This window comes from Aplidium turbinatum, chromosome 4 (assembly GCF_918807975.1).
Source record: "Aplidium turbinatum chromosome 4, kaAplTurb1.1, whole genome shotgun sequence".
Classification (NCBI taxonomy): Eukaryota; Metazoa; Chordata; class Ascidiacea; order Aplousobranchia; family Polyclinidae; genus Aplidium; species Aplidium turbinatum.
In genome coordinates this window covers 24501952-24515386 of record NC_137475.1, presented here as the reverse complement: position 1 = coordinate 24515386, position 13435 = coordinate 24501952, and the positions used below count along the sequence as shown (strand labels likewise).

At 39.3% G+C, this 13435-nt stretch overlaps 1 protein-coding gene across 1 annotated transcript; it reads left to right on the top strand.

The window, feature by feature from the left end:
- The first annotated feature begins 880 nt into the window (after nucleotides 1–880).
- On the top strand, nucleotides 881–7437 carry LOC145769436 (uncharacterized). Its single transcript, XM_082581078.1, has 10 exons — nucleotides 881–1019; nucleotides 1615–1708; nucleotides 2836–2933; nucleotides 3736–3807; nucleotides 3983–4116; nucleotides 4265–4357; nucleotides 4725–4818; nucleotides 5249–5490; nucleotides 6863–7038; nucleotides 7316–7437. Exons 1-6 carry the CDS (start codon nucleotides 993–995, stop codon nucleotides 4353–4355), a joined length of 516 nt encoding a protein of 171 aa, XP_082437204.1. The 5' UTR covers nucleotides 881–992; the 3' UTR covers nucleotides 4356–4357; nucleotides 4725–4818; nucleotides 5249–5490; nucleotides 6863–7038; nucleotides 7316–7437.
- Nucleotides 7438–13435: the final 5998 nt, after the last annotated feature.

Below are 13435 nucleotides of genomic sequence, written 5' to 3'. Positions count from 1 at the left end.
GGCATCACTTGCCACCGGAATGGCCCGTTTCGGCGAGTCCGATTTTGAGAGTTCCCTATTCGGAGATAGCCTTTTTCGGAGAGTTTCCTATTCGCAGATTTTTTGAAGTTTTTTTGGAAAATTATTGGGTACCGTAGCCTAATTATCATTGCCGTTTTTGCATCATTCTAACATCGCTAAACGTTGAAATCGTGCAGAGAAAATAGAAATAAAATGTTTGAACAATTATATGAAAACTCGTCATGTCAGTTCAGTTGAGTTGTTTTTATTTGTGACCATCATATCAAAAACAATGCACGTCAACATAGCAAAGGTAGAGAAAAAGGTAGAAGCGACAAAACGCGAACGTTAAAACGTGCTTGTGACCGAAGTAAGTGATTGAGTTGAAAGAAATTTGGCACGGCCACAACACCTTCAGAAAAAGTTAAGATATGAAGGGAAAATAAAAAAAAGAAGATGTTACAAAAAAAAATCATGTTTATGTCTATAAGATAGTAGTTTTGAATAGTTAAAATGAATACCGGTAGTTTGGATCAACAAATGTGTGGCCTACAGCTTGGATTGAAAGGAAATTATCGGGTACCGTAGCCTAGTTAGGGTGCAACCTAGTTCGTACCCTGAACAGTTCGTACCCTCAGTTTGTACCCTGGAAAGATCGAGAGAAAAAATTAAAAAAGCAAAAGTCGCTGATTGCAGTTTAATAGCACAAAGCCGAAGTCGTTGATCGGAGTTTCTGCAAACAACTCGAGGGTTAGGGTTAGCGGAAAACTATTTGCGGAAAGTGCGATCAGAGAGGGTTAGAGGGTAGACACTTTAACGTAGGACAGTTTTCCTCACGAATCAGCTGATTTCAGTCATGTGACTCACGCCATTATGATTGTTGGCGCCGAAAATGCGTTGGTATTGACTTCCCGCTAAAAACGTCAGACAACTAGTCAACTGTATCTATCTGTGTATTCTGTGAATCTAAGACATGGCAATTGGCAAGCTCAATGACTCAAGCAAGAATTCTTGAAAAAGTAAGTGGGCTTGCTATTGTTAACTTAATTTGCTTGAACAAGTAAGTGGGCTTGCTGTTGTAAGTTAACTTAATTTGTAGATTTACTTGTGTCCTGGGGTAGCCTTTGTAGGTCTGTGGAGGATTTTACTTTTTGGTGGTTAGTACAGTAACAGTGTAGTGAGGTGGTCACCTTGCGTTTTGTCTAGTGCTTTGACTAGAGGTTTGCTTACTTTTCTTTCATTCACTCGGACCTAGTGGCACGGTGGCATACGGTAGTTTGTCATCGCGCAGTAGATCTGTTGTTTTTGTTTAATTGCTTTGCGTGGAAGCATACCGCACCATTCTGTTGTACGCTCTATTGTTGTAAGAGTTAAAAAGGTATTTCATTGTAAATTACAGTGTTTGACTTTTAGTCTCGTATTTTGCTTCAATTAAGCTGTTGTACAAATGACTCACTATTTCCTTTGATCAAGTGTAGCCAGTGGTGAACGCATGGGGGCATTGAGCTTTGCCTCCCAGGGTCCGTTTGTGATTTTGCAAAATTCGGTTGTTACCGTACATCATTTTAATTGTTGCATTTTGCAACGTCTGCATTGCAATGTTATTTTGTGCAGTGGTTTACAAGTGAAGCGGATACTTTTGAAGCTATCAAAGAGTTTGGACGGAAAAGTGGAGGGAAATTTATGCACAAACATTTTAATGAACTTCGTAAGTAGGCTTTTTGCTCTACTTCAGTTTTGTAAGAACAACTTTCTATGATACCGGTACCTAGACTCCGGCCTTTTTCAGCAGATGTTCCTGCCCTTGAGTGTGTGCTAACTCTATTACTGGAATTGCTTACGTGATTACTGACTCACTCTTTCAGTGAACAATGGGAAAAGTCAAGAGGAGATACATTGTCTTGGTTGATTGTGTGTTGTTTGCTGTCAACTTAACTGAAAATAGATGCAACCTAGTTCGTACCCTGAAAAAATCGAGAGAAAAAATTTAAAAAAGCGGAAGTCGCTGATCGCAGTTTCCACAAACCTTTTAAATTTTTCCCCCTGAAAAAATCGAGAGAAAGATAGCACAAAGCCGAAGTCGCTGATCGCAGTTTCTGCTAACTGTAACCCTAATGCTAACCTTCGCTCATCGCAGTTTCCGCGAACATGTTTCCGCTAACCCTAACCATAGACTAATCTATGCTCTAACCCTCGCTGATCGCAGTTTTCGCAAACATTTTTCCGCAGTTTCCGCTAACCCTTACCATAGAGTAATTTATGCTCTAACCCTCGCTGATTGCAGTTTCTGTAAACATTTTTCCGCAGTTTTCGCTAACCTTTACCCTAACTCTAACCATAGAATAATGATTACTCAGTAATCTATGCTCTAACCCTCGCTGATCGCAGTTTCCGCAAACATTTTTTCGCAGTTTCCGCTAACCTTTATCCTAACTCTAACCATCGAGTAATCTATGCTCTAACCCTCGCAATTTCCCGCAGTTTCTGCTTACCCTAACTCTAACCATCGAGTAATCTATGCTCTCTAACCCTCGCTGATCCCAGTTTCTGCAAATATTTTTCTGCAGTTTCCGTTAACCCTAACTCTCGAGGTTGTTTGCGGAAACTCTGATCAGCGACTTCGTGCTTTGTGCTATTAAACTGCGATCAGCGACCTCGGCTTTTTTTAATTTTTTTTTCTCGATCTTTTCAGGGTACGAACTGTTCAGGGTACGAACTGTTCAGGGTACAAACTAGGTTGCACCCACTGAAGATGGCCTAGCAAATGGAAGTTGATTTTTAACTGTATAGGCTAACACTAAACTGACTTGCATGAAAATGATTTATTTGTATTAGCTTTGGCAAAACGTCGAAACATTTTCTGGGATTCCACAAAAACACCATATGTCATTATCCAAAGAGCTGACTTTGTCTCATCAGCGAAAGTTGGGTCTGTAAGTAGCCAAGTCTGTTGTTTTCTTTTGAATTTAAGTACACATGAGCACCGAATTATATATAAAATCTTCACTGTTCATGCTTTATTAAGAAAGAACATGTTTTACTTTATACAGCCTTGTATTAACATGGGAAACATTTTGATATTGTCATCATACTGTTTTTACACTGTCTGACTAGTTTTGAGATTGCTAAGCCTTCTACTTCTTTGCACCAAGAAGTTTTGGTAGTACAGAAAAGTGGGGACACTTTAGATGGCGTTGCTTTAAACAGAATGTTTGTTTGTTTGAATAACGTCCGCCCTGTTAGCTTAGTGGTAACACGCCCAACTCAAGATCAAGCAGCGCTGGTTCGGTTCTCTTGAGCAACACATTTCAGGACTGCTATCCATTCAGCGGCACGACTAATTTTCCAGCAACAACAATCCAAAAAGTTCACTCTGCCTATGTCGGTAACTGCCCCTGCGTCAGAAGCCTCTGCAAGAATGAAAAACTACTTGAAATAACCTATCAAAGGCTTTGTCAGTCTGAGGATAAGCAATCAAAAACCAGCCAACCAAACCAAAATTGTGCAAAGGCGGCGCTTCTATTTTCTACCTTTTTTATGCAATAACTTTGGAATACAATATAAGTTTAATAAAAGTTTATTTACACTTCCTTTAATTCTTGTATGTAGCAGTTAAATTTAGAAAATGTCTTCAAAGTGTTCCCATCTTCCCCTATATTGTCATTATTGTGAAACATCAATCTAAAGTAGGCCAAATTGTACAGTATTAACTTTCTTATTCCTGTCTGCATTCAGGAATGCACTGGAAAAATTAGCAAGTATACAACAATTCACCTATCAAAAGTGGTTAAGTTTCCTGACTTTCAAGTAAGTATCATTGTTTGTATTTGTCGGGAATGTGAATTATTGTTTTGTTGAAAAAACATCCATACAAGACATAACGGTGAGGTTTCACTACGGATTCTCTGCGTGAATGAAAATGAATGCAAGTTTCATACAGTTTGGTGAAATGTTGTGCTGCAGCTTTCTCTTTATTTGGCAGGTGTCAAGTGAGGTTCTTTCAGAAGATGCGAAATTGAAGATACAACCTGTTGTTCGTGCACGTTGTGCTGGCACCAATTCTTTTCAGATGACTAAGAAGATGAGTATAGAGTCAAGTTCCCTGCAGTTGACAAGGTCTTACAGTAGTAGCGTACTTACAATACGTACCAGCTCAACAATTCTTTTTTCTCTAGCCTACTATAAATGTGTTACTTACACTTAACCTTTGCAATGACAAGTGTAACTCTAAAAGTTTCAAAGACAATTGAAATTGTATTCATAGTTACAAGATGCAAGACAAAAAGAGAACAGTGTTGGTGAAACATTTCAACACAATGAAGATGGTGAAGACATCACTCAAAATTTTGATGTAAAGGTGAGTAAATTTGTTATCGTCGAAAAGGTCCAACTTGTATTGTTCCAGATATTGTGATCATCCAATGAAGTGATTGCCACTCATGTATCCTACAACGCAGCAAACACCGGATTGCCTTTTCAGTCTTGTAAATGAAAGGTCTGCAAATAGTGGGTTGCAACCTAAACTTTGGTCACGCAACTTTCAGCTTTGGGTTGCAAAACAATTTAAACTAGCAACGAATAAAACTATTGTACCTGTAAAGGTGTTTGCTATACTTTGTTGTTATTGCATTGCTATCCAAGGAGGATATACAACTAGTTTTTAGGATTGTACCAAAAGTGTTTGTAGACTCCTGTTCTATATACTATCAATACATTGTTTGCAGTGGTTTTCTTCATGGGAATGTGCGACTAAAAGTGTTGAAGAATTTGAAAAAGAAACAACAACAAAATTTATAAAGGGAAGGAAAAACAAAGCTGGTAATGTGATGCAGTAAGCTTTTGGCTTCGGCTTCAAGTTGCACAAATGTATTGCTTATATGAGATAAGTGTGCTGTATCATAATCTCTGCATATATGTCCATTGTTCATGTATTAGGTGGTTTAAAGAGCAGACTGCAGTGGAACGAAACACCAGGAGTTCCTTTTGTTATTGCATGCACTCACTACTGGGGATGTCATCATGGTAGAGTTGACAATAAAGCAAGAAATGAAAAGTAGAGACTCACACAACCACATGTCAGTTAGTTAAAAAAAGTGAAATTAAAGATATAGCCTACATCGATACTTTATTGCATGGGTCACCAAACTATCTTTCATCAAGAGGAGCATAAGTAGTAGGGTGGGTCACGAAACGGACTTTTTCACCAAATCGAAAAGCAGTTAAATTTTTTCTCGTATTTCTTTTGCAGATTGTTTAGTGCTTCTGTGCGATTTCCATAGAGAGTAAGCTTGGGAAAGATGGACTAGAAGAAGCGACAATGGTGTTGGTGACAACAAACCAGCTGTAATGGGTCATTTGCGCGAATTGGCTAAAGCCGCTTCTGAGCAGTCCTTCACAGATGCACGAAATGATTTCAAAACCAGCAAGTGCTGGATGAATAACCCCAAGCTTCAAAGATACATTGAAAATGCTTGGCTTCCAGAAAGGCAGGTTCGTTGAATGAGTAACTCAATGCAAGCATTCACAGCATTAATTTTGCAACGTTCACTGCTGGACATAGGCGCCTAACCCGTGGGGGCCAGGCCCCCACGCATATTTATGCGTGGGAGCAACTTTTTATGCTGCATTGATACATAAAACAATAGATGAACTAGCGATCGGCAGCAGGAAAACATTTTTAAATGCAAACCGCAACAGCTTCGCGATAAATAATCACTAGAACGAGTAGCGATGCTACAATCCCACACCAGACAAAAAAATCTGTCATTTTTACATTGATTTAACGTCTGCAGACGTTGAATCAATGTAAAATGACTGATTTTGCTGCCTGAGATATGGCAAAAATCTACCATATTGCGTCGATTCAATGTCATCAGATGTTGAATGCACCCAAAAACAACATAATTTGCTACGTTGACGCAGCGTGCGTTTAGCTTTATGCGCATGCAAACAGACTCGATGTCGCTTTCGAAAGTCGAAACCTCTGCTGAGAACTTTCGCGGCAGTGAATCTCTTGCTGTAAAAATGAACTTGAAGTCTCGACCCGAGCGAGGTAACCACTAACCAACGTAACAAGGGCTGGTACAAACCGCATTGCGCACACGCGGCATAATCAACGCAACAATGGACTCGCGCAAACTGCATGGCGCACACACGACCGTTGCCATAGAAACCCGATCAGAGGCGGGGAATTTGCGCATCTTTTGTTTCATCTGCAACACGAAAACGGGCGTATTACAGCCAATTGAAACTTGAAAGCTGGTCAGCCATAAATTGCGATATTGTAGTGAAAAGGGAGCAATGTCAAGTCGAAAACTTAATCAAACGTCTCTCCGTAACTATTTTTCAAGGGCTGTTTACGGATGTCAGCAACTTTTAAATTTATTCAAGGTGACGTGCTGTTGAATTGATATAAACATGAATGATTTTGCTTTCAACAGGTATATTTTCAAGCGTATGATCAAGTTAGTATTTTCATTCCATTTACAGACAATACCTTTTAGTAAACCTTTTCGTCTCTTGTTTCATGCTAATAAATCTAGTTCGTTGCTAAACTTTATGTTGTGCTTAGCTTAAAGAATCGCAGTCCATCAACCGCTAGCCAACGCAGACGCATAGCATGTGTTTTGGTCGAGTTTTGTTTATAATAAATAACGGTAGGTCGAACGTAGCGATAACTCCGAGTGTGGCAATAAAAGCAATTCTAGTGTGACGACATAATTACGTCATCCATCTGCATGACATTTCGCTGAATTTACGTTGCTGCTGGTGAAACACGCTTTCGCCCCCACGGCCAAAAAAATAGTTAGGCGCCTATGCTGCTGGATACAATTGCAATGTACTGAGCTAAAAATATTTGCAGCGTTGGGTGTGGTTTTATCGAGCCAACAAGTGGAGCGTAACCTTCCACACAAACAATGGAGTGGAACGCCAAAACAGAACACTGAAGGAGTCATACATTCGAACACGGAGGGATAAATCTTTGTCAGCTCTTGTAGCGATAATTCGTAAAGAATTCCTTCCTGACAACAAGCGTCGGTGAGTGAGAATTACCATGCTGTGTTATTGTGGTACAACTGCAATTACAGTACGGTACTACCATTTATTGTAAGCCTTGAAGGGTTAGAATGCTAGATATTAAATTTCAAGAATGCCTAAACTGTCATGTCATTTTCGAATGAACGTGCACATACCGTCCTAAACAATAACCATAATGACATTTTTAAGGCTGACCGTACTTTTGCGGGGCTACTTTTGTAGTTCGACCTATAAGCTATAAGATGTTGCTTTTGAGCACTGTTTGCTTGCTTTGCAGGTACGAACAACAAAATTTTTTCTTCGGAATTCTATCGTCAGTACAACTCCTCCATTCCAGAGTATTTGTACAATAGACCAAACGAGGTGATCGGTAACTTTCTGAGAAGAATTGCTTCATCGGATGAAATTCCATACACCTCCATTTCTCAAGTTGGAGATGCATTTCTTGTAAGAAGTGCTTCGTCGGAATTAATCTATCGCGTAACGTTTGGTGGAGAAAGTACCATCCCCAATTGTTTCTGCGATGATTTCCAGAAGCATCTTCTTCCGTGCAAGCACATGTTTGCGGTTATTCAACACGTTGCCCATGTGTCTTGGGAGACTTTTCCTACTTGGTACGCAAATTCCCCTTTCATTGTTCTCGACCCGTGCGTAGTTGACAGCTTAGCAGTTAGGCCTGGGCGTGAGCGCTCACCAGACTCTGCTGAAGTGTGTGACTCAAGTTGTTTTGCGTCTGACACTCACATGGAACAGATTCTTCAAGACGTACCCGGCCCAAGCAATATTTTAAGCAACGCAAGACTGAACACCATAAAGGAAATGCGGACTGTTGTCAATGAAATGTTCAATGTGGTGTATAACGTGGAAGAAGACGCAGACGTGACAAATGCACTTGGTCAATTGTCCACGATGAGAGATTATATTGCATCACGTTGCAATTCTGATGCAGCCTGCAGGATTAACAATTCGAAAGGATGTGAAGAAATTTCTTAAAGTTGTGCGGAAGCGCAAACCTGGCATTGCGTTTGCACGTGATCCATTGCCTAAGCGAACAAAACCTAATGCATACGCGCAACGTCATGGGGAGAAACCAGATATGATGAAGTCTGCGTGTGCAGTGTCTTCCTTAGATGAAATGAGGATGCAAACCTTTTAAGTGCTTATCATTTGCATTGTCAACATTTTCCGCTGTAAGCCTTTTGGAATTTTCAATTAAGCTGTGTATAGCAGTGGAGATGCTCTGTATAGAACAGGCTTGCTTGTTCTTTCTTTCAACCCAGGCGACAATGAGCGACTGGCAACCGTGAAACCCCCCTTTTTAGGGCTAATATACGTGTTTGTTACCGCAGGGGACCTGGAGCCAAACTTATACTTATATGAACAGTGAACACAGCATGCAATGTGTCAGTGAAGGTGGATTGTGTAAATATCTACCATTATCAATCGTCATATTAAATATCCATCTACCATATATCTACTGCCATTTCAATACAGTCCTGCTATTAACTCTGCTCAAATCTCGTGAGTTAAAATCATTAGGATTAGATAGCAATAATAGTAGCTTAGGTAATATGTTTCAGGTAAGATTTTGAAAATTTTTCGACTGCTTCTAACCAACCAAATCAGTTGTTGAAAATTTAGTTGTGTGGCCGTCGACCGCCACTGCATGTTGGCATAAACACGTAAAACCATTATGCGTGTCCCTCGTAAGCAGCTAAGCACAATAAAGAAAGACAAGATCTACTGATTGTGAAAATATGCTCAGACTCGCAAAACAAACAGTAGTTTTTCATAGCTTTGATGTGTTTGCCCAATTTAGGGTTTGCACGTTGTGGAGTGTAGACAACCACCAGTCTTCTGCTTTTTAAGGTTTAAGCACTGAGAGAGTTAGATCCAGTAAAATTTCAGATAGGCTACACAACCAAGGGCGTAGTCAGCAGGGGCAATTGCTCCCCCGAAATATTTTTATACATACGACTGACCAACCGACTTTTAAGCTATTGGCCTATACATATTGATAGACTGTCAGGTCTCGTGATGATGCAAATAAACATAACAGCAGTCCCAAGAGAACCCGAAGCCTACACCTCAGACCTAATGTGAACATTAGATAGCGTACGTAGGCTACTGTGCTGTATTTTGTGCGAAAGGTATTCATTCACAAACTGAAGTCTACCATTGCACCAACCACTAGCCTATATTTACTCTTACAAATGTGTTTTATGTAATTTAAATAAACGTTTTACCCTCTGTTGCAGCATCACTTGACAGAGTTTTGCCATTGATTTCGACCGAAAGTACTCTCAGAATGCCCAATTTTGGGATATTTTTTCAAAACTTTGTGGAAGAGCCCCCCACAAACTAAAAGGGTGTCACCTTCGGCGATAGGCTACGCCGTCGGTTCACTTACAGGTGCAATAGCTAATACTCATTTTCCCCCCTCCCAAAATTTTGTGCTGGCTGCGGCCCTGCACACAACCAAATGCTGCAACTTTGTTTTTTTGAAGATTTAGTAAATTCCGAGGATTTTCGTGGGGCGTGGCAGGCCGATTCTTTAAAGCCTCTGACCTGGCTATGTTTATTGTGTTCTTTTCGCTGTGTCAATTATTTTGTACTCGTGCGTTGTTGATCAAAATAAAACAGTTTATCACCTTGTTATTTTAACCAACGAGATATAACACATATGTGTTAGCCTATATCTCGTTGTTTTAACTGTGCAATAATGCCGTAAAAGCTCAGCCTGATGGTTTACACTTCAAAATTTGCTTTCGATTGTTACGCATTTTAGCACCTACAATCATAATGTGCATGAGTCACAATGACTGCGTTCACCTGGTCCACAAGGAAATTTTTCATCGGTTAAAATGTCAGCCATTTGATACATGTTAATACTCAGAAGACACTTCTTTCTTTTTTTTGCCGCTGGATACCTACTTTTTTTATGTCCCTTTTTTGTATTAACTTTAATTGCAGAAAAAATGTTGGCAACACGATTTGTGAATCAGCTGATTCGTGAGGAAAACTGTCCTACGTTAAAGTGTCTACCGGGTTAGAGAGCATAGATTACTCTATGGTTAGAGTTAGGGTAAGCGGAAACTGCGGAAAAATGTTTGCGGAAACAGCGAGGATTAGAGCGTAGATTACTCTATGGTTAGAGTTAGGGTAAAGGTTAGCGGAAACTGCGACCAGCGAGGATTAGAGCATGGATTATTCTAAGGTTAAGGTAAGGGTTAGCGAAAACTGCGATCAGCGTCTTCGGCTTTGTGCTATCTTTCTCTTGATCTTTTCAGGGGGAAAATTTTAAAATGTTTGCGGAAACAGCGATCAGTGACTTCCGCTTTTTTAAAATTTTTTCTCTCGATCTTTTCAGGGTACAAACTGAGGGTACGAACTAGGTTGCATCCGCCTAGTTATCCCGACCAGTAAAAATTTGTTCCAAGAACCCAGTTAGCCTAACAGTTCATTTTTACATTATAGTAGGTCAACAGATAACCAAATGTGTGGCCTATCGTTTTAACATAGCTAAACGTTGAACTACCATAACCTAATTATCCCGACCAGCAGAAATTGCCGTTTCTACATTGTTTTAACGTTGCTAAACGTTGAAATCGTGTAGAAAAGAGAACTTTAGCTGACTAGGATATTCCACAATATCGTTTCTTGGAGCTGGTTTACAAGCTCCCCCTTTGGTTAAAAAGGCGATGACGTCACGGAGGAGGTATCCACCAAAAAAATAGTAGAAAAGTGGGGTGAAATCAGTCAACCATGACGATAAAAAGCATGCAAGTGTCCGCTTTTAGTAAATTAGTTGTGATTTGCTTGTTTCTGCTTCAATTTTTACAATTGAACCAGCCCTGCAAAGCAGAAGATCTCACCTATGCAAAGCAATGTAACACAGGCCCGAACAACACCACATATCTCCTTAGAAAAGAGTTAAACTTGACCAAGTTTAACTATTTATCCGAAAAATACTTCTAAAGATACCAGCATTTAATCAAGAACATATCTCTGTCGTTTCTGTTTCGATTTTTACAATTGAACCAATAATGGAAAGCACAAGCTATCGTCTACCCAAATAAAGCTAAGCCAGACCCTAAAAGTTAAAAATATTTCTTAGGTAAAGAGTTGAACTTGACCGACTTTAACCATTTATACGAAAAATACCTTCAAAGATACCAGCATTTAATAAAAACGCTAATTTAAAGAGCATATCTCTGTCTATTTACAAGCAAAAGTTGAGGTTGATAGCTTTTTCAAAAAGCGAGCAACCGGGCTTCAAACACAAGCAAATAGCGCCCGATGACTCGTTGCATTTCCGAATCGAAGCAAGAATACAAGTCTCCCTCGGTCTTCGATCATTATATGGCTTTATTAAATTAGTTGTAAGTTGCTTGTTTCTGCTTCGATTTTTACAATTGAACCATTGCTGGAAAGCACAAGCTATCGTCTACCCAAATAAAGCTAAGCCAGACCCTAAAAGTTAAAAATATTTCCTAAGTAAAGAGTTGAACTTGACCGATTTTAACCATTTATACGAAAAATACCTTTAAAGATACCAGTATTTAATCAACGCTAATTTAAAGAACATATCTCTGTCTATTAACAAGCAAAAGTTGAGGTTGATAGCTTTTTCAAAAAGCGAGCAACCGGGCTTCAAACACAAGCAAATAGCGCCCGATGACTCGTTGCATTTCCGAATCGAAGCAAGTATACAAGTCTCCCCCAGTCTGCGATCATTTTATGTCTTTATTAAATTAGTTGTAAGTTGCTTGTTTCTGCTTCGATTTTAACAATTGAACCATTGCTGGAAAGCAGAAGCTATCGTCTATCTAAATGAAGGTGAGCCAGACTCTAAAAGTTAAAAGTATTTCTTAGGTAAAGAGTTGAACTTGACCGACTTTAACCATTTATCCCACAAATATTTTTAAAGATAGCCTACCAGCATTTAATAAACGCTAATCTAAAGAGCATATCTCTGTATATTTACAAGCAAAAGTTGAGGTTGATAGCTTTTTCAAAAAGCGAGCAACCGGGCTTCAAACACAAGCAAATGGCGCCCGATGACTCGTTGCATTTCCGAATCGAAGCAAGTAGGCTATACAATACAAGTCTCCCCCGGTCTGCGATCATTAGGCCTATATGTCTTTATTAAATTAGTTGTAATGAACGCGAAGTTGTGAGAGGACTTCGTCAATATATAACTTCGGAAAGAAGATCCCAGAGTTTTCAAAATTTGATAACGTCACTAAAATCCCTTCCAATTTTATCGAACTAGTGTGAACGCAGATTTTCACAAATGAACCTCATAGTGACATCTGACCTTGCTTCTCTACACACTAAGTAACTGTTTCAAGTTTAATCTTTACACGAATGTTCGGTCTTCCACTGAGAAAGTTTTCACCAGCAAAGTATGTTGGATCCTGGTGCGCCAGGGACGTAACCCGGCAATTGAGACCCGAAATCGCCTGAGGTTTTATGGTTTTGAATTCGATAAATGTCACAATTGTAGGCTGTAACTTGTACTTTTTTGTGTTTTTGTTTCACTAAAATAAGAATATTTGCATTGAACAACGCTATACCATCTATAGACCATGATACTTACTTTAGCAACGTTTTACGTACATCAAGTGTGTTGTTTCAAAGTCTTATAAGGGCAAATTTCTGAATCTCTTTTACGGCACCTAGAGCATTTGAAAAGTAAAAAAATAACGCTCCGGAAGATATTCTTCTGGAAATCCACCACTGATTCTGTGTCTTTATTAAATTTGCTGTAAGTTGCTTGTTTATAGTTGAACGATAAAAATTGATCCCAAACTACCGTAGGCCTACTAAAAATTACAACTGATTTTGCATGTTTGTCTCTTGTTACGCACGTCAAAACAATTGCAATATCTGGGAATATGAAAGAGAAATGTGACGTTTTAACTTCATATTTTGCTAAGAGCACTGTGACGCTGCAATAATAGATAATTTTGCAATGAATTGATTAGATTTCGATAGCTTCAACTCCTTCAAGTTATAAAGTAAACTTTGGCAAGATTGTGAGATGTTGTTGCTCTATGTCTACAATTGAATTTGTGGCTTATTAAACTTAATAGTTTATAATACCATAGTCATAGTGCATAGAACTGATTAGAGCGTTGTACTGTTATTGGTGGTTTGATAAATTCGCCCCCGTTTGAGTGATTTCGCCCCCCGATCGCCCCCTTTGATATTTTCGCCCCCTGGGGGGCAATTTCGCCCACTTTGAGAAACGCTGGTCTAAAAGCTCCTTCTAAAAGAAATTCACAATTTCTTAATTATGAAGGTTAATTTCTGTTGTTTTGATCATATGTGATGCAAAATATCAATACAAATGAGGACGTTAAAGTTTTTAAAACCGTAACCTTGGCACTTT